The 20595-nt window shown below is 36.6% G+C and overlaps 1 protein-coding gene across 4 annotated transcripts in view; it reads left to right on the top strand.

Moving 5' to 3' along the window:
- Nucleotides 1-15371, top strand: part of KIF13A (kinesin family member 13A) — a 110697-nt gene extending 95326 nt beyond the window's left edge. For 2 of the 4 annotated variants that reach the window (XM_072411640.1, XM_072411641.1), the window contains 10 exons: nucleotides 60-236; nucleotides 336-428; nucleotides 1335-1487; nucleotides 1741-1818; nucleotides 1970-2017; nucleotides 2781-2889; nucleotides 3055-3206; nucleotides 4714-4818; nucleotides 11540-12566; nucleotides 13611-15371. In XM_072411640.1, coding sequence (XP_072267741.1) covers nucleotides 60-236; nucleotides 336-428; nucleotides 1335-1487; nucleotides 1741-1818; nucleotides 1970-2017; nucleotides 2781-2889; nucleotides 3055-3206; nucleotides 4714-4818; nucleotides 11540-12566; nucleotides 13611-13894 — 2226 coding nt within the window. In that variant the 3' untranslated portion in view covers nucleotides 13895-15371. The remainder of the gene's footprint in view (nucleotides 1-59; nucleotides 237-335; nucleotides 429-1334; nucleotides 1488-1740; nucleotides 1819-1969; nucleotides 2018-2780; nucleotides 2890-3054; nucleotides 3207-4713; nucleotides 4819-11539; nucleotides 12567-13610) is intronic. The other 2 variants (XM_072411642.1, XM_072411644.1) reach the window with 1 other exon arrangement.
- The last annotated feature ends 5224 nt before the right edge of the window (nucleotides 15372-20595 follow it).

The raw sequence follows: 20595 nt of genomic DNA on the forward strand, positions 1-20595 counted from the left end.
CTTGTTTTACTACTCAGCACAAATACATTAATACAGAATATGCTATCTCTAATTGGCAGGTTTCAGCCACTGCTTCCTGGGACTCTGCAATCCATGACTCAGTGCACTTAAATAGAGTTACTCCCCAGAATGAGCGTATATACCTTATTGTGAAGGTCACAGTGCAACTCAGTCACCCAGCTGCTATGGAGCTGGTTCTCCGAAAAAGAATTGCTGTCAATGTATATAATAAACAGGTACCTAACGCAACTTTCCTGTATTCACTTTTGTGAAATGCAATTTATTTATCAGTTTGTCAATAATTATGTTGAATACTATTTTTTTTTCCCCCGCAGAGTTTTACTCAAAGCCTAAAGAGACGTATGTCTATTAAGAATATGCTCTATTCCTGTGGTGTAAGCTATGAAATTGTGTCCAATATCCCAAAGGTGCGTTTCTGCATGTTAGGTTAGCAATATAAAAATATTCATTAAAATGCCATACGCAGATTCAGTTTTCTAGTGGCTTTGTTTTTTTCTGACTAGACAGTAAACAAAATAACCTATATTTAAAAAACTGTGTAGTTGTTTTGTACATGTATTGTTTCTTTCTTTTTGTACAGTAACTATAAAGTATTGTAAATATTTTTTTTGTATAGTTGATATTATAGAATAATGATGTAGCCAGCATGGTAGCTTAAAGCTGCTTTTAATGTTATCCAGTTGTTGATTTTTAAATGCTGTTTACAGTGCTCTATATCTCAAACTTAAATTTAAACAAATGAATCATTATCTTCTCTCCCCCTCAATTAAATTTGCAACAGAGGATAGTGTCCTATCAGAATAAACTGACTTTCTAATTTCCTATGTCTGTTTGATGCTCGGATGGAATATTTGCATCTGAAAGATGGAGGATGTCTGCTCCCACTATACCTAGATGACCAAATAAAGGCCAATAGAACACCACAGTAGAAAAGTTTTTCCCCTGTCAGCAGCTGCAGAGTACTCTGTGTTGAAGCACACTCTCTACTGACATGTCCCCTACGGAATCAGACCTAAAACTTTGCAATCAGAGCTCTGGCTCAGCAAGGAGGTGTGTCAGATCTCTGCTAAGGGAATACGGCTTCCACACAGAGAGACAGGCTTTTCTACCCAGGCTGTGCCTGCTTTAGAAAGAAATAAAACTATTAGAATCTTTTGTTTTGCTGCGCTTGAAAATTATTTAGTTTATATATGTTTAAATTTCTTATGTATTTACTACCTCACAAATCACTGATTACTTTTAATAACTATGAACAGAAAAATATTTAGAGTCTTTTGAAATATGTTAACAAGCCAATTTTCTTCACTTCACAGGCAACAGAGGAATCGGAGGACAGAGAAACTTTGGCTTTGATGGCAGCAAGGAGTGAGTATGAAACCACTTCTGATGGAGAGACCTATATTGAGAAATACACCCGAGGTGTTCTGCAGGTGGAGAACATTCTAAGTCTGGAGCGACTAAGACAGGTAAGTGCCATAGCAATATCGGGAGCAGTGGGGTGGCTTGTTATAATTAGTATTATCATAATATTACTATTGTAATTATAATTTAAGGTTAAGCTTGTGGCAAATATATATTTTTTTTATATTTACATGAGACCTAATAAGGAAAATGTGTGAATGTAGTTTTAAAGTTATGTGAATTTAGAATGTACTGAATAAATAGACTCCTTGATAGTCGTAAAAATAGCATGTGTGCATGTTTACTTTATGCTTTTAGGCAGTCACAGTGAAGGAAGCTATTGCAAATAAAACAAAGCACATTCGGAGAAGCTTGAGCACACCCAATATGCACAATGTAAGTAACTCTTCTTTTCTATAACCTGTTAGTACCTATTTGTTTTGGCGGAAGAAATGTGTGACTGTATCTAAATAATTAGACTTCAAAAACATATGTGTGTTTAATGTGGACATTTATATTTAATATTTATCTGTGTATTTTTTTTAAGGTTTCTTCCAGCCGCCTGGATTTGTCTGGCTTTGAAGAAGATGACAAGGTGAGTTAGATTTCTCTAGATGCACAGCCAGAATATTCTGTTCTTTCTGTAAAAACAAATATGACGCCTAAAAAAATTAGAAAAAGTTTGCCCAATACAGCCATCAACCTAGATCTAAATCCGTTTACTAAAATCACATAGAAACAACTGTCTACTTCTGAATTTTCACCATGTCATATACAAACCTAATGGGGACTTCCCAAAATCAAAGCTTTCCCAAATAGTCCCAGTCATTTTATTTAATACTTCAATTGAATGGTAATATATAAATTAATGGTAATATATGCTTTTATTGAAGGTGCAAAAATACTAATTTAATAAAGATTGCTCTAGTAGCTTCCCTGGTGGAGAATCAATCTGTGCCATTGAAACACATGGACCTAGAAGAATCTCCTCCAGGGAATGTTTCAATGAATGTCAGATTTGCTGCTTTATTTGAAGACCCCGTATTGTGCCTACAAAGAATAAACTGAAGTGCTTTAGGATTAAGAACATTAGCCACATTTGTTTTAAGCAGTGGATTGGCATCAAGCAAACACCTCTGTCAGCCCTTCCTCTGTCCTCTGTCAGGACTTTGCTCAGTATCTTAAAGAAATATTCAGAGATTACCCAGAAAATTACCCAGTTATTTTGTAAAAAAATGTGATGAAATAAAGACTTGAGCTTCACTAGCGATGATTGAATGGAAACAGAGGATGTTAAACATTTATTGCAAAGCAAAAATTTTTGGGCTTTGTACTGAAACATTGGTATGTTTAAACAGGGATGGTCGGAAAGCCAGTTAGATGTGTCTGACTACTCTTCCAGCTATAAAGATGTATCAGGCTGTGGACGTCCTCTTACTGAATCTCCTAGAAAAAACAATGGTGGAGGTATGCTTTTTGTTGTATGTTCTTGATCATACAAAAAATTGAGGCTTGTACACATATGATTGGTTTAGATATCAGTTTTTTTGAATGCTGAGTTATCTTTCCCATTTATAGAGTTGTAAGCTTGGCAAAAATTACTTTTATCATCTTTATTTGTATTTTCTTCAGGCGGAGCCCCAGAAAGTCCACAAGTTTTGATGACCGGTTCATTCAAAACATTTTCTCCACAGCCACCCAAATTTTTTAAGCCGCTAATGCCTGTGAAAGAGGAACATAATAGAAAAACTCCTATTGAAACTCAGCCATTACTTGGGCAAGAGGTAAGGGCACAAATGATTTTCTTTATGGTCTTTACTTTTTTTCATGTTTTTAAAGCAGAAGTTACATTTTCGTTCTTTCTATGGAGGCCTGTGCAATTTTAGCTTCCATTTAGATATAAAGTTGCCATTGTGCTTCACATGTGACCAGCTAGGTCCCGAACCATTTGAGATCTTGAATTACCGGATAAAAGCTGACATTTTTGTGTGTAAAATCGTCCAGGCGTCTCCTAAAATGTATTTAATGTTGGTAAATTAGTGCATGATTTGGGTTGCTCTTGGCATTGTTTTGACCAGTTCGATTAAGACCTGTTTCATCTCAAACTTTGATTTGATGTGGTTTTTGGTTTTATTTAAAAATGTTTTTTCTAAATGTTCTAAAATGTTTTTATTTAAAAAACTTTTTTTCTAGAGCCATAGTTGGATGTGAGTATGTTGCATAAAGGCTAGACTAATACTGTTTAGGGCCTTTTTACATTTATGCAGGACGATAACACACTTATGAATGGCTAGAGAGCAGAGAAAGATGCACTGCTGCGGATCTCCCTGTTGCTTTAAAATAGGTGTAGTGTCCCTATTTTCATCTGTTGTGGTGCTTGGCAGACCTTTTATTATGACTATGCTGTCTTAAAGAACATTAAAGCACTGCAATAAACAAGTTAAAGTGCTGCAATAAACAATAGAAGTGTGAATAGTTTCTTATTCTGCGTTTTTGTAATCTATGAGGTTACCTGCTTTCAGTATAGTGAATTTTAGGCTTTTTTATATTATGAAGGTAAAGATGTCTGTCTTTTCTTTGTTATTATTGAGCTGCTGGTATGGTAAAGTGTACCTAAACTTAGAAATTTCACTTTAATTAAAAGGGTAGACAACCCTTTTATGTAAGGTAAAAGTCTATTGTTAGTTTTTCAAAAACAAAAAAAAGGGTGCAGCACCGCCCCCTAATTGATTTTTAAATTTAAAATGAATGGGAGCCTCCTGGTACACCTACGTCACGCATCCTGGGATGCTCTTGGGTTGCTCCTTGTGCGCATGCCAGAGCATAGATCAGACTGCCCTGCAGGATTAAAGGTAAGGGTTTTTTTTTTTTTTTGGCACTTTTCAATTTATTTCCTCCTTAAGTATTCAATATTTTTGTGAAAGAAACAGGACAAAGAAATACCAGATGACAATTGTTCTAGCGCAATCTATATTAAAATAAAATGTTTAAAAGTGCATAATTTCTAGATCCCCAGTTTTTTTGTTTGAGGAATAACACACTTCTAATATTAGGTTTAGCCATGTAGATGTGCACATATGTTAACCTGAATGTGTAATTGCATGATATGACATGACATGACACCTGTCATCTGTGCACTGTTTGCATGTGTTTTGCACATTTTGTAACACTTTGTTTTTTCCCTTTTATTTTAAATTTTATTTATATCCTGCATTGTTCACTCTCACTTGCCATTGTCTGTTTCACATTGTTTTGTGTTGTGACTTGTGTTGTGTGCCTTAACCTTTACAGAGCATGCCTACACCACTGACAAATAACACTGGCACTGTTGTGCCCACTGGAACTAATGCCAACTGCATGCCAGTAGCTACCAATAATATTCATGAAGATACTATTGTAAGTTAATTTTTTTTTTAGTTTTTGTTCATAGTAAATTCACACATTTTAGAACGCTTTGCATAAATTTGCTTTATCTATTGCATGTTGCTAAAGCTGTTTGTGCATACTGCTGCTATGTTGTGTTTTAATTTCCCTACTATAAAAACTAACATTGCTATAATAATAAAATCTACTTTACTACTCTGTAATGGTGTGGTTAAAAAATAATGGACTCCAATGTCATTCAGTATATCTGTCTTTTGATACCCTTCTTTTCCCCTTAATTCAAATCACCATTATATAGCCTTAGCCTGTACATCCATGTACTTGTCTGTTACAGTAGGGTATTAATGTTGCTTGACTCGAGTAACAGGATGAACACACAAGCTTAGGTTTAGTGTTTTTTTTCTGTATAGTTTAATAGAAAATGTTCTGCATTTTCATTGAGCACATACTTTGAGTTATTATTGAGCTGAGTACATTATAAAGAGCCAGAGACTGATTTGTTAAAGCTTTCCAAGGCTAGAGAGGATACACTTTCATCAGTGAAGATGGGTGATCTGGAATGAATCTGGTCTAGGATTCAAAACATTTGCTAGAATTGAGTAAACGACTGAAGAAATCCATTCCAGGTTTGCTGGATCACTCAGCCTTGAAGAGCTTTATTAAATAAGGCCCACAGTCTCCTTGACAATTCAGGGGAAAGTGCCACCTCACAGCACCCCCTATATACCGTATTTTTCGGACCATAAGACACACTTTTTTCCCCCCAGAAGTGGGGGGAAAAAGTCCCTGCGTCTTATGGTCCAAATGTAGCCTCTGTGCCCGGGCCGTCTCTCCGGTATCCTCCCCAGCCGCTGTCCCGTCCCCCCTGTGTAGCCCCCCCTCCGGCTTTTCTCCTGTCCAGCGCGGCCAGAGTGACTGTGACTCCTGTCACTCTGGTATCTTGCGTCCTCCCACTCTCAGCATGATTGGCTGACAAAGTCATGCTGGGAGCAGGAAAGCACACACATACACAACACACGTACACAACACAAAGTAAACAAATGTTATATTGCAATCCGATTGTCATACATAGTATGACAATCGGATTACAACTGAAAGGAAATACTCACCCAGTGTCCGCAGCTCTGCTTGCTGCTGGCATCTTGCAGAGAGATGTATAGCACAATGCAGAAATCCTGCATTATACTATGTATCTCTCCACACATGCCAGCAGCTTCCAGCCTCCGTATCTGTCTCAGTCTGTGTGAGCACGCAGGGAAATCCCCCCCCTCACATCACTCCGGAGGATGAGTCATCTTCCAGTGATGTGATTGGTGAAGTATGGGGGTGTGTCAGGGAGGGAAATTTAAAGGCAGATTACAATGTAATCTGCTTTTAAATGGTTTTTACAGTACAAAAACACCACACAACATAAAAATAAAAGTACCGTACATTTTGATTTTATTTTTAGATTACATTGTTGTCTATTATTTCATTATTGTTTTAAATTATTATTTATATTTATGTATTATATTATAATTTATGATTTTAATATAATAAATAAATATAAATAATGTTAATAATGGTTCTAAATGCTGCTGTTTACTTTACAGGGTTGATTACATGTGTTTATGACTGTGCTGTTGGTTTTTAATGCACATAAAATATTTTAGGACACTATTTGTTTCAGAATATTTTTTTCTTCATTTCCCTTCTCTAAAAACTGGTGCGTCTTATGGTCCAGTGCGTCTTATGGTCCGAAAAATACTGTATTAAATTAACCGTATCTCCCCACCTCTGCTTCCTCAGTCACAGCTACCTGGCACTTCCATGTATGAGGTAACAACTGGCCTTCTCACCTGTGACTGGCCTGGCTACCAATCATTACCCATTGTTAGTGTCAAATGACTAAAGCTGGGTACACACATGCAATAATTGTCGTTGGAAAGGATTTTTCACGATCCTTTCTAACTACTGCACGATGCATGAACGAGTGCTGTACATACAGCACCATTTTGCTCTATGGAAAGAGGAGGGGGTGAAAAACAATGGAGCGGCATCCTGCTGCGTGCTCTCCCTCTTCTCTTCCATTACAATCGTTCATCATCCATCGTCCGTGGATCTGCCAGGACAGTCGTTGGGACGATGGACAATGGGCGCTATACACACGCCAGATTCCCGTCCGATATCGGTCCTGAGTTTGTACGTAGTCTAAGAGTGACACCACTTTTTTCCCGTCACTGCACTGGTGATTTTATTGCTGGCTGAGAGAAGGAGCCTTAAGGAAGGATGGGCATAGTAAGTACGGATCAGGGGCTTTGTAAGCAGCGTGAGGAGCGGTAGAGCATGACTATACTGCAATGCTGCAAAGTGAGAAGCATAGTCTAGGTCAGTGGTCCCCAACCTTTTTGGTTCTGCGTACCACTAAAATCACCGTCTCCTGAACGCTCATGCACGGGGAGTTGGGTGTCAGTCAAAGGGGGAAAATCCTCCTCCATAGTGAAGTCACCGTGACATAGCCCTGCCCACACCCCCATTGCAGATCTAAACCTGGGACACAGCCCGCCCACCTCCCTGCGCCTGGGACTTGTACGGGGACGTGTTGCCATGGACCCCCAAAATTTTCTTGCGGGCCACCGATTGCCGAACGCTGGTCTAGGTTACAAGCACATATGGCTACCCTTATGTATATTTCCATTTTGAATGAATGAATTTGAATGGCAGGACCTAATTTTGCCTAGCCACAGTCATATGAAATCGTAAGTATACCCTAGGAAAACCTTTTTACACATACTCCAACAGGCAAACATTAGGTTTTGTGTCTATAGTTAAACGTGATATACCTAAACAAAGCACAAATAATTTTTGCCATTTCAATCATCAGTTATTCAACAAAAATATGAATAGATGTAATGACCTACTGTGGAAAAAGTAAGTACACCTTAGACCGCAGATCCCAGTATTGCTTACGTCATTAACTTCTTGAAGGTGTTTTTTTTTTTTTTAAATACTTGCCCATCTATCTGGCAGCAACTTTTTTGACCACTTATCCATGCAGTATTATTTTAGTTGTGAGATGTTTGTGTTTTTTTCACATTAACTACCCAGTTTAAATCCCCTTACAACATTTCAGTGGGATTCAAATCAGACCTTTAAATAGGCTGCATTTGCTTGGAGTCATGGTAAATACTAGCCTCTTGAAGATTACCATATATTCTCAATATAAAATGAACCAAATGTAAGCAGATGTACTTTACTATGAAATACAGGGAAAACCTAGGGCATGAAATACAGCAATCACTGCTAAAGTTAAAAATAGTAATCAGTACAAAATTCCATAAAACTAACATGAATAAATACATTCATGATGTGTTACTTTTATTGTTGATTATTGTAAGGGGGCAAAACTAAAATTTAATGGGATCGGTCTGTTTACCTTTTCCACCCTTTTTTTTAAAATTATTTTTATTAAAAGATATCAAGGTAGATACAGAAAAAAAGAAAATAAAGTGGTCGTAACATACAGTTCAAAAAAGAACATACAGCAAGGTTGGGTAGGTTCTAACAATACATATCTTCAAGCTTGTGGCTTAGCAGCCAACCGCAAAGAAATACAAACATTGTAACCAACCCGTTGTGCTGTATCAGTAGCAGGAACCATGATATCTTAAGGTTTTCAAAAACATTTTTATGAGAAAAGAAAAATAAAAGAAGAACAAACAAATGAACTAAGAAAGAGAAAGAGCAAAAGGGAAGAAGGAAGGGGGGGGGGAGAGGTTGGGGGGGGTTTAAAGTGGGTATTGACCAGCTATAGAATCAATCACATCTCTGAAACAGTGGCAGAATGCAATTAGGCATCCATCCCAGAATACTCAGGTATCTAGGGCGGTGGTCGTAACAAATGGCAATATTCCTCTGTAGTGAATGTTTCCGCTTTCTTAGCGTCAGTGGATATCATATCCTCCATGTGATGATATGTGTGATCATATCCTCCATGTGATATATATCAGCAACCCTTTGCAACCAATGTACTACTGTCGGAGGGGCAGTATTCTTCCATAAGGCTGGGATACAGGCCTTAGCTGCATTGAGAAGGTGTCTCAGGAGAGAGTTACTATAGCACCTGCGGGACGTGTCCGAAACATGAAGAAGTGCCAGGGCCGAATTGCCCCTTATATCCACTTCTGTAAGCTTTAAGATAATATTAGCTACCGAGCTCCAATATAATTGCAAACCCTGTGTGTCGCCACATCTCCAGCAGGTGCTATCCGACCCCGGGAAAACCTTAGCAAGCTTCACCGGTGGCCTGTACCAGCGAGTGGCCAACTTGTAGTTGGTTTCCTGATATTTGTTGCAAATGGACGCCTTATGACAGAAACGGAGCAACATATCTCCCTGGGCTTCAGTAAAACAAGTGTCCAAATCAGCTTCCCATTGGGATACAAATAAAGGGAGTTCTGGCATATATACAGATAACAGGGTTTGATAGGCAAGGGAATTCCACCCTTTTTAACAGATTACATTATTTTGTACTGTTGAGTTGGTTATAATTGGTCACTTACTTTTTAATGATCTTTTGTACATTATCGTTAGCTACCAGTAGAGAGTGCTGTGTTCTCGTGTAAACAGAACACATAAAGACTATATATATATATATATATATATATATATATATATATATATATATACTAGAGTAACCTATGTGTACTTTTCTAATGGCATTTTGAGGGCAAAAAAATCTGTTTATACTCAGCAATATACAGTGTTATCCTTACAGTAAATTTTTCATTTTAAACAATTCGACATGCTTCAAATCCTTTATCCTAGGCCTATACATATTCACACCTTTCTGGAAGCCTGAGAGAGCTTTTTTTGATTTTGTAATAATGACAAAACAAGTCAATAATTAAGTGAACATCAATCCCTTGATATCTCCCTTATTATGAATAATTTGAATAACACAGGTTTCATAAGCATACATCTTAGGAAGGTTTCAATCACTGTCATCTATTCCAAAACACCTTATTCTAATTTCATGGGTTTGGTTCAAGTGATAGTAAATGTAGGGGGACTCACATGGACAAATCTGCATTTTGTCTAATAAATACCATGTCAATTTAATGTGTCAAATGTTCAAGTATATCACCTATCTATAAGCACTGTTAGAATTAGGACCTTATGTTTTCCTCTTCAAATATGTTGAAAAAGTCAACTATTTTCGTGAGGTTTACTTGAAGTTTTTCACATGACTGTGTGCAAACATGAAATGCTCTGTTACCTAAAAGGAGGGAAAGAGAGCTGGTGCCATGGTATTGCTACGTGTATAGGTATTGGCAAATGAGAAAAGGCTGGTCTTTTAAATCCAAAGCTGAACCTTTGCATGGAAGACCAAAAAAGGGCATACATTGACATTATTTGGCTTAACTATCTAGCCAGTCAAAGTGTGTTTACTTTTTACCATATGCTGGGATGGGAAGGAGGATGTAACAATATCTGTAGTCCTAATCTCCTGATTGATTGCATCTGTATTGCAGGTAATTAGTAGGCTATGTACACACGTCAGATGATTCTCGTCCAATACGAACAGTGGGACTGGTCTCGGGCATGAATCTGACATGTGTACAGTGGTCACACAACGTCGCATAAAGATTCGTCCTGCTGGATCTAGAACGACATGATGAATGACCATAACTGAAGTGAAGGGAGGAGAGCACAGTGGAGTGTGCAGCACTCAAATTTTCATCTTTCAGTCTTTTGTCGTTGGAGTGTGTGTGTACACAGCCTTAGTTTTAGTAACTAGATGAGCTTATTGAGGAGCACAAGGAGCTGTAAATATGTGTAAAGTAACCCATATCCTAATATCTGGCTATATTTTACTGGTATTCATTTTTGTTTCTACTGGGTACTGTTCTTTGGTGGTCGTTTCTGCACTCTCCGTTCCGCTGTTAAGTAAGCCTTGAAGACTTTGCATGATAAACTTCCTAATGCTAGGTCACCAAATTAGCATGCTTTTTATTATAATCTATGACAATGCATCTGCTTCTGGAGGTGAAAGTAAAAGCACAAGCTGTTGGTTCCGAGACAACTGGAAAGTTCACTGGATGCTCTCCTTATCTCTAGGTCTGAGAGGTCGCAGATACCGCACACAAGACTCCCAGGAGGTGATGTCAGTTTAGTAGTTACGGATGGGAATATTTTCCTTTATTTTTTAATAATAGACAAATCTATTATTGTACCTGTCTATTTAGCTGTTTCTTGGAATTCAGCCTGATTTTTAAAGGAAGAATGTCACAAGTGATTTATGTGGGCTGTCACCGTCATTTACATTGTCAACTTCTTTCTGAGAAATCTAATTACCTATTTCTTCATGCTGATGGTTTTGATTTGATACTCTGAATCATTGACATGAAACAAGTATGCACATGTTAAATGTTTCTGAATTGTCCGTACAGTCATTTTCTGCATGCTTTTTTTGGGTGTATGGCTCAAATGTGCTAAATCCAAGTTAAACAATTAGAGTTTTCAGAATAGCCCAGCAATGACTCCCCGTATTTATCTCATCAAAGGTTTGGTTTAAATGGCTTTATTGGGGGGTGGATGCATTTATAAATCTTTTGCAGATAAAAAGCAGGACAGTTTCATACTTTTACTTTTGATAAAGATAATGTTATTTTTGAACGCCTACAAATTGTATAATTGTCCTTTAACTAAAAATAGTTCAGAAAAAATAACACAGGTTTTGTTATTCCCGCAGGATTCTGAAGAAGAAGACCTAGAACTTGATGAAGGAATGCTCAAAAAAGAAACAGATTCTACCAATTTAAATACTTTTAGGTCTTATGTGCCAGAGGAGTTTGCAGACTTCAGTGTTTACAATGCTAGCCTGGAAAACAGGGAGTGGATAACCTCAAAAACAGACTTAGCTTGTTCTTTTTCGTTGGATAAAGAGGTTTCTCGGAGTCCTACCACTAGCAGTGTTACAAGTGGCTATTTTTCTCATAGTGCTTCCAATGTTACACTGTCTGACATTGTGGTACCTTCTAGTGAAAGCATGGACCAATTAGTTCCTCAGGGGAGGGATGTAGAAACTCATGAACTCGTGGGTCCCCAGTTAGCACAGAACTGCAAATCTTGTGCAAAAAAAGGGTTGAAGGATGGAAATTGTATAGAAAATACCACTAACTTATCTGCTACCACAGAAAAAAGTGCCTTTATTAAAGTGCCATATTGCACTACTGAAAATGCTGCTGCAATGTGTAGAAGTGTATCCTCTTCTTCTATGGACAGTAACAAAGGAAGTTTTGTTAAGTTTTTTCCCTGTGAAGTTGCTGTAGAACATACTTGTGATATTTTGGAAGACCACTCTTTTACGGAATTCATGGGGGTAGAAGATGGAAAAGACTTTGAGCATCATGAAAACTTGCCCACTTGTTCATCCAATGGGGAAAAGGATGGTGTAGTGATTGTAGACTTTGGTTCTGATATTTCAGACCTCCCGTGTACCATGTCAGATCAAAGTGGGTCAGAACAAAGTGATCAAAACTCTGTTTGCCTTGGAGGAGCTGCCTTATTTAATAAACCTCAACCTGAAGGTGATATGCTTGCAAGGAACCATCTGGATGTTACAGATGACTTTGAAGACAGTTCTGAATTATCATGCCACTTTTCATTAGGTGACCAAGTATGCATTGGGGACAACAAGTTCGGAATAGTACGGTATATTGGTGCAGTCGATTTCTCATGTGGAGTATGGATTGGAGTTGAACTCCATGGCCAGTTAGGTAAACAAAACATGTAGTAACACAATATAAAACCGTAAAATAGGGCTGTTCATGTTAAACTTTATTTTATTTTAATCTTAATGACTAAATCACCCTATTTAGACTTTTTGCTTTGTACTATTTATTTTTTACCAACTAATGAAGTATTTACTGAGCCTGAATGGAAATATTCAAATTTAGCTTTTTTCTAAAGAGGATCTGTAAGTATAACTGTGTTCACAGAATGCTTTTCTAGATGCAGAAGCATTTTAGGGAAATGAACCCACATGTGTGTTGGGGAAAAAGCGGTATTTAAGTCACACATTACCTAATATAAACTGATTTTTAGAAGTTTTTACATAAACCATTTGTCTATACAAGTAGATACACAAGTCATTTGCCACGATGCCAAACAGAGTATATGGAATTGGTGTCTTTATTCTAAATAAATGCAAAATGAAAAGGGGATGGGGCTGGAAATAGGAAGTATAATACTCTATAGCTGTTAGCCAAAGCATATGTTATGTATTTTTCAGTCTTTTTTATATGGGAGGTCTGTCTACAACTCCAGCAAGTACAAGGAGAAGAGCAAAGGTAGTGAAGTAGAAGACAGGAAACAAGTGTGCGATGAGGACTGAGACAGTAGTAGGGCCTAATTCAAGTGTTGTTGAATGGTGATGGAGCAGGGGTTGGGTCCTTTTGTTGGAAAGAGCCAAGGCCAGTGCAGTCCTGGTCTGATCCTCTTAATGTAGTCACCGTTTACTATAAAGAAGTAAATTGCACTAAAACCAGTATAGCAGTGACAGCCATCGGAATTGCAGTTCTATGTTCAATTAAAAAAAAAATGAATAACATTATCTCATAATATTAAAATTGTCAATATTTCGTTATAATTTCATTATTTCCTATAGAGCAAGGAAGGTAGAGCCTTTGTTGGAGTTTAGTTGTTTATGTCTGTATTGGAAAATTTTCCCAGCTTTGAGTTAGGCCTCAAATTTTAAAACTCAAACTCTCTAGACAAATACAGTGATTTTCACATGTTTAATGCGATACTTTTCCTTTTAGGTAAACATGACGGCACAGTGAAAGGCAAGGAATACTTCCGCTGCAAACCTAAATATGGAGTGTTCGTTCGACCCAACCGTTTAACTAAAGCACTTGGTTCAACAAAAAAAGACAAAAGCAACACTTTGCGGTCTCAGTTATGTAACCCAGACAAACGAAAGTGTTCCATCACAAAAGGGTCTCCTGCAACCAGGATGCGAGATGCTGCCCAGTATTCATCCGGAAATGAAGCAGCATCTGCTTTTTCTAGAAAACAAGAAAACAGGAAATCCTGGATCAATTAGGATGCAAAAATTGCACTTGTGTACAAACTGACATGGATTGGTTACAAAAAGAAAGCTATTTTTTTTGTACAGGTGTACAGTTTTAATCTGTTTTCCTAAAATGTTTACTTGGTTTGGTCATATCGTTCTAACAGTTTTTTTTTTTTTTTTTTTTTTTTTTAAACAAGAGCTCTTAAATTAGATGGTCTGCCTTATAGGCAGGTTGTTGCTGCACAATTAAATCATGACTGAAAGCGATTATGTAGATAGGTGACATGAAAAGACCTATTCCGATGGCAGGGAAGGAAGGGGGTGCTATATTTTTAATTAAAAGAACTATTTTATTCCAAACAGATAAATAAATGGAATATACATATCTGTAAAAATGCACCATATGCTGTTTCTTATTTACCAAAGAGTTTGTGTTAAAATGCACCTAAGCTTGTCATGGCAGAGGTAGATTTGTTATTGTTCATAGCAATGGAGTATTGCTTACTACTTTACTAGGTGACAGAACATGTTGACACTTTGTATTCATGATGCATTGGCACAAATATGATTTTGCACAGCCTCCATGTGTGTTATTAATTAATATGTCAGATTATTTCCCACACATAGGAGTAATTAAATGCCTTTCCAAGCAAGTTCCCTAGTTTACTAATCTAGATAATGTCAGGGCTGTCCCAAAGTTGCTGTAATCTCAGTAGTCCCACAAGAGACTTCTGACTTTCTTCAGGGGTGTATCCCTCATGTCTCAGCAAAGTCATGAGTAGAGATGAGCAAAGTTTGTTCTGATTCAGATCCAATCTGGATTTGGGCTAATTTTTGGGTATCAAGTCTATCAGGTATTTTGGTTGCTACCCTCTTGGCAAAAAAACTGGAAAAGTTCCCTTGCCTTTCTCCTAATACAATCTTTAAGCACAAATAACAGACACCTTGTTGAAAACAAAAAATCATGTATTTTTTTTTTGTCCCGTACTGAGTTTTGCTGTTTAGAGGAAAAACCTGCCAAGGGCTAAAATTGTGGGAAATGCGTCAAAATGTGAGATTCATCATGTGTTTATTATTTAGATGTAATTACTATTTAAATAAGTTTTAAGATTGAATATAGTTTTTTAGGCAATGTATTTTTTTTGGCCTGTGCGCCTCCTTTAAATGTAATGTCTTTAGCACCATAAGGTTCTGGATCGCTGTGAAAATCCTGTGCAAATGTACCATTTGTGTTTGTGCAATGTGGTGCCATTATTTATTCATCTCGGCACGTGTGTGTTGCTAAGCAGGACAACACAGAAAAAGTGAACGGGCTGCCTAACGCAACATATTGTGCTGTGTGCATTGCAACTTCAAGGTCTGAATGGGCCTTAAACTACCGTATTTTTCGGACTATAAGACGCCCCGGCCTATAAGACGCACCCAATTTTAAAGGAGAAAAACCTAGAAAAAAAAGATTCTGAACAAAATACTAAAAAATCACTCTGTGTCAATGTATCGCCTTCTAATCACTGGAGGAGGAGACGTGCTGCAGCCAGGAGGAGAGCGAGGAGAAGAAGCACGCAGCATCGCGGGATCGCGGTATCGGATGAGTATGATTTTTTTTAATTATATTTAACATGTATTCGGTGTATAAGACGCACCCACTTTCCCCCCCCAGTTTTGGGGAAGAAAAAGTGCGTCTTATAGTCCGAAAAATACGGTACTTTGGAAAAGCTGGGCAGCCCGGGATTACACTTCTCAGATATCATTAGTTGCATTCCTAATCTAACTGAGTGACATGCTATCTAATGAATCCATAATGGAGCCATGGCTCTGGAGCCTGTACCATTAAAAACCTAGTAATATCACAGGTTTGATTTAAAATTTTGATTTTGCACTTAAGGTATCAGAAGAATATCAGGATATGCATGGGCAGGCAGATCACATTTGCTCATCTCTAATCATAAATATACCCTAATGTAGGCTTTTTTGGGACCCAAACCAGAATCCTGGCCACAGATCAGCTTTACAAAGAAAAATATATATATTGAATGGCTACCTCTGTCAGGCAGGTGACAGGTACACATTTTATGCAGAAGTACTTCTTGTAATGGCCATATAGATATAATTGCTACTTAATGAAGTGAGAACCATGTTGCCTTATCTTCGTTTTCATGTATTTTCTTTACAGCAAGCTCCAACCCACTGTGGTTACAACATAGTTTGTAAGATTTAGATGTATACTCAGGTTTTCCTAAGTTGGTGTGTGTGCCTTAATGTTTGTGTTGCAGACAGTATTATTAGTTTGTTTAGGACACAGATTATAATGCTTAGCTCTGACAAAAGAAGAAACATACAGACACCAAATAATAGAACATTAAAGTTTCCAGATTCAGATTTCTTTCTGCATTGCATGAACATCTATGTTCTATGACATCATCATGGACACAAGAGGCATGTTTTTCCATTAAAACTACTTTATTGAAAAGACACTCATAAATACAGTATGTGTATACAGTCACCCCGTACAGTTGTGTTTATGCCCCTCTGAATGAGGCAGATAGCTGTCTATATACTGTAACCACTCTGCTGTCTGTTGCCACAATATATGAACTTACCTTCTAGACCTCAAGTTTAGCTGTTGAGCAGCAAACTGGGATTTTTGTTCGTTAATCCACATCCTATATATATAAAAAATTCATGTGTTTCCTCATCCTGATTGCAAAGGTATGCAAAATCCAGGTATGTATGAGCATAATGGCTTTGTACTTTAAAGGGCGAATTTACTTTTACTAAAGTTGTCCTTTTACATTACCATTTCTACCCCCATATTGGAAATGTGTTAAATTAGACATTTTTACAGCTTTCACACAGGGACCTGACAAAAAATACAGTTCATTACAGACAAAAAGCTTAATAAAACATATTTTAACATTAAAAAAAGTGTACATTCACTGCAAACTGGGTCCAAATAATAATTCACTTAAGAATTATATTGTTTTTAACCCTTAACATTTTATTGTATTTTATTTATTTACCGTATTTTTCGGACTATAAGACGCTCCGGCCTATAAGACGCACCCAATTTTAAAGGAGAAAAACCTAGAAAAAAAAGATTCTGAACAAAATACTAAAAAATCACTCTGTGTCAATGTATCCCCTTCTAATCACTCTGACACAGAGTGATGAGTATGATTTTTTTTAATTACCGGTATATTTAACATGTATTCGGTGTATAAGACGCACCCACTTTTCCCCCCCAGTTTTGGGGAAGAAAAAGTGCGTCTTATAGTCCGAAAAATACGGTATTTTTTATTTTAATTTCCAACAGTTTTCCTGTTATACAACATAAGCAGAGTGGATGGTGGAAAAACAAGCATTTCATCTGTTTCTATTATAAGCACTCAAAAATAACTTTTTGACCTGGTAAAAATAAAATCTTTGGAAATTAGGTTCTAAAACTGCAAGTCGAAAATCCCAGGCCAGTTCCATACAACAGTTTTTTTTTTTATTTATTTAAAAGAATGTCGTTCTATCAATTACATCAGATCATTTTCTGTTTCACTACATCAAGCAAATTTATAACATAACATTGCTTTAGATTAAACATTTAAGATTTATTAATTTCTACAGCAGCTTGATCAGGCCCAACATTATCAGAATTGTAAAATCAAATTTACAATTTGAACACTGGTTTAGAAATTTGGTATACCATTTGTGCAATTATCTGATTTCAGATAACTAATGTAGGGTTCTGCAGGTGAGAAATTTTAAAATGTTATAGTTTTGTATGTATGATACATTTATTTCAACTTCCCACCACTAAAATAGCAAGACTAAGGGGTATATTTATTTCTTTACCTTTTATCCCAAATTCACACATTTTTCACACTGGATTCAACTAGAAAATACATAAATCATGAGTAAAAGTTGATTCACATATTAATTGACTTAAATGTGAGAAAAAGTATAAATAGACCCGTAAGTTCTCTATTAAAAGTGAGATTGTAATGAAGGACATGGCGACCATGAACCCCGTATTTAGTATTCTGCTCGAAGCAGCAATTGGAGTACTTCATGTTCCCAGTAATAACTAAAAGATTTTTTTTCTTCCAAGGAGAATAGCAGACTCATGGGATGCATTGTCTGGAGCATTTTCTAGACTAGACCCAACCTGCCCTGAACCCCCATATTCAATTTCTCTGGTAGAAGTGCAAACAGATTCATGGCTTTCTAAGATGTGAATGACTCTAGCTCTACATATGTGGAGTTACCTACAAAACATGCAATGTTGGTGAGACACAAGAGTGGTTTGGGAAACATAGACAAAAAGAAGACATACCACTAAAGTAAGTCAATGAACCAACTAAGCATTTTGTTTCTAGACTATGCCTAAGGCTGGGTCTACACGGACGTTTTTAAAAACACATGTAAATGTTGCTATTGTGTTTTTATGCTTTTTTAGGCACTTTCATCAAGCTTTAATCACTATGCCTCGTTTTCCCATGTTTTTATTGCCTTTACGTTTTAAGTGCTTAAAAACGCAAGAAAACGTCTGCTTGAAGTCAATGGAAGCATTAACCGCGTTTTTGGGCGTTTTCCAGCTTTAACCCAGCATTTTAATTTTTTAAATGTTTCAAGCAACGTTTAAGATAAAGCTCATAAACGTGCCTGAAGGAAACGTCCTGGTGTACATTAGCTCATTGGAACGCATGGGAATTTCAAACATGGGCTTTAAAAGCCTCAGATTAAATGCTGGGGAAAACGTCTCTGTAGACTAAGCCTAAGGTAGATAAAACAAAGCCATATACCTAATGCTCATTTCCCAGCTATTGGTTTACATAATTAATAAAACCCCCAACCCACCCACACCAACCTCTGCTAAATTTTAATCTTATTTTTTTTTTTTTTTAAATAATACCTTTTATTTACTACTTTTCCTACGTCTTCAGGTCACTTGGCTCCTTAGTCCTTAGAATGAAGAATGGCACAGAAACAGTACATATGAGTTATAGTAATGCATGTATTTTACCACTATATACCACAAAGCACAAGTGTAAATGGGCCATGATGTTTCATGAATATATACTGTACCTCCATTGATCTGCATTTTCACCCTATATCAATCTGCATTTTTTCCCCTGTAATTCAGCCTAAAGACAAATCTGCCAAGCTTGCGCTCCACTATGCTCATCCTATCTGTGGATATCTTCATATTACATTTTTAAAAATGGGTTCTGGTAAATTAGTAATGATTCTTGTAGCATCATACTAACAATAACATACTCATATATATATAATAATGAAACCATAGCAATGACGTGTGCTCAAGAAACTTGTATGTAATAGTCTTATCTCGTTTACACAAATTATCATATTGAGAATGGTTACCTAAAGTTGAAAAAGTTGAGAATCCTTGCACAATAAATTGTCTGAATACGCACTACAGACATCCAATCACTCAGATAAAATAAGTAAACAAGGATTTGCTTTTTACCGGTTAATTAAAGAAATAATGTATTATGTGAAGAATCTTTGCTTCTTTAGTGAATCATTCTATTCAAATCTGACTTGTTCCAGAGTATTCTTCATTTAGTTCTAGGTGCCCATTGCTTTGTTTGGATAAAACGTTGATACCTTGTATTTCATAACAACATTTTTGAAATAATGTTTTTTTTTATTTTACTTATACCCTCTGACTACTGCAGCAGTATTAGCATATCAAAAGGTGCACAATTTACTTTATGAATGATTAAAAACCAGAAACTCTGCAGCTTTGACATATTTTACAAATGGCTTTTTCTAACACTGAGTTGTACAGATTTCCACTAGCATATCCTAAATAAAAAATACCTAAACCACTAGTGCACAGTCATATGTGACTCTCGCAGGATTTGTATCCAATCATGTGTAGACTTCCCTGCAGTACATTGCTTTGGATAATGTTGTTTTGTACAGATTCTTGTACACAATTTACCTACTGTACTAATTGTTCCAGTTAAGCACAGCATTGAAAGACTTGGATTCATGGACATTAATAAAGAGCTGCTGTTTTTATTTTGTTTTACAGAATCGGCCAATCTCTGTAGAATTCTTCAGTTTATTGTACAAATCTGTAATTTATACTCTCCAATACTGTTACTGGTACCTGTATTTTCTTTGTGTTTAGAATATAAACTGTCTACTTCTGATATGTTGTTTGTCTTATTTTTTTTACTGTGAATAGAATGGTACTATTTTATATTTTGCTGAAAAGGTTAACCAAACCAGTTTATAATTTAAACAAACGTCTTTTTGTGTATAAAGTCCCTAATAGTAACAAAAAGTCCCTAATATCCCTTGCCAAAGCAAAGCTCTTTTATACTCATTGAGCTGTTAAGGAATAGCTTGTTTGAAACTAACTATGCCTTTTTCTTTTATTTAGATAATGTGGATTTTTGGTGTTTGTAGAGTAGCTTAGTTTATTTAATTTACTGTTCTTTGTGTTAATTGTATTTTTTCTGTGTGTGTCTAAAGTGTTTGGAATAAATAATATTAGGAGGTATCTGTACTTTACACTAGTGGGTCCAAATGTAAAGTTTACCACTAGGACAAAAAGGAATAATGTGTATCCTACAATGAAGAATGGGACGTGAATTTGTTCAGGCTTATTCATATCAGCAACGCAGAACAGCATTGACCAATGCATTCTCAAGATATATGTGAGATATGTTGCGTTTTTGCCTGTTCCATCATGCTGTAACTTCACA

The sequence above is a fragment of the Pyxicephalus adspersus genome, chromosome 5, assembly GCF_032062135.1.
Source record: "Pyxicephalus adspersus chromosome 5, UCB_Pads_2.0, whole genome shotgun sequence".
NCBI classification, from domain to species: domain Eukaryota; kingdom Metazoa; phylum Chordata; class Amphibia; order Anura; family Pyxicephalidae; genus Pyxicephalus; species Pyxicephalus adspersus.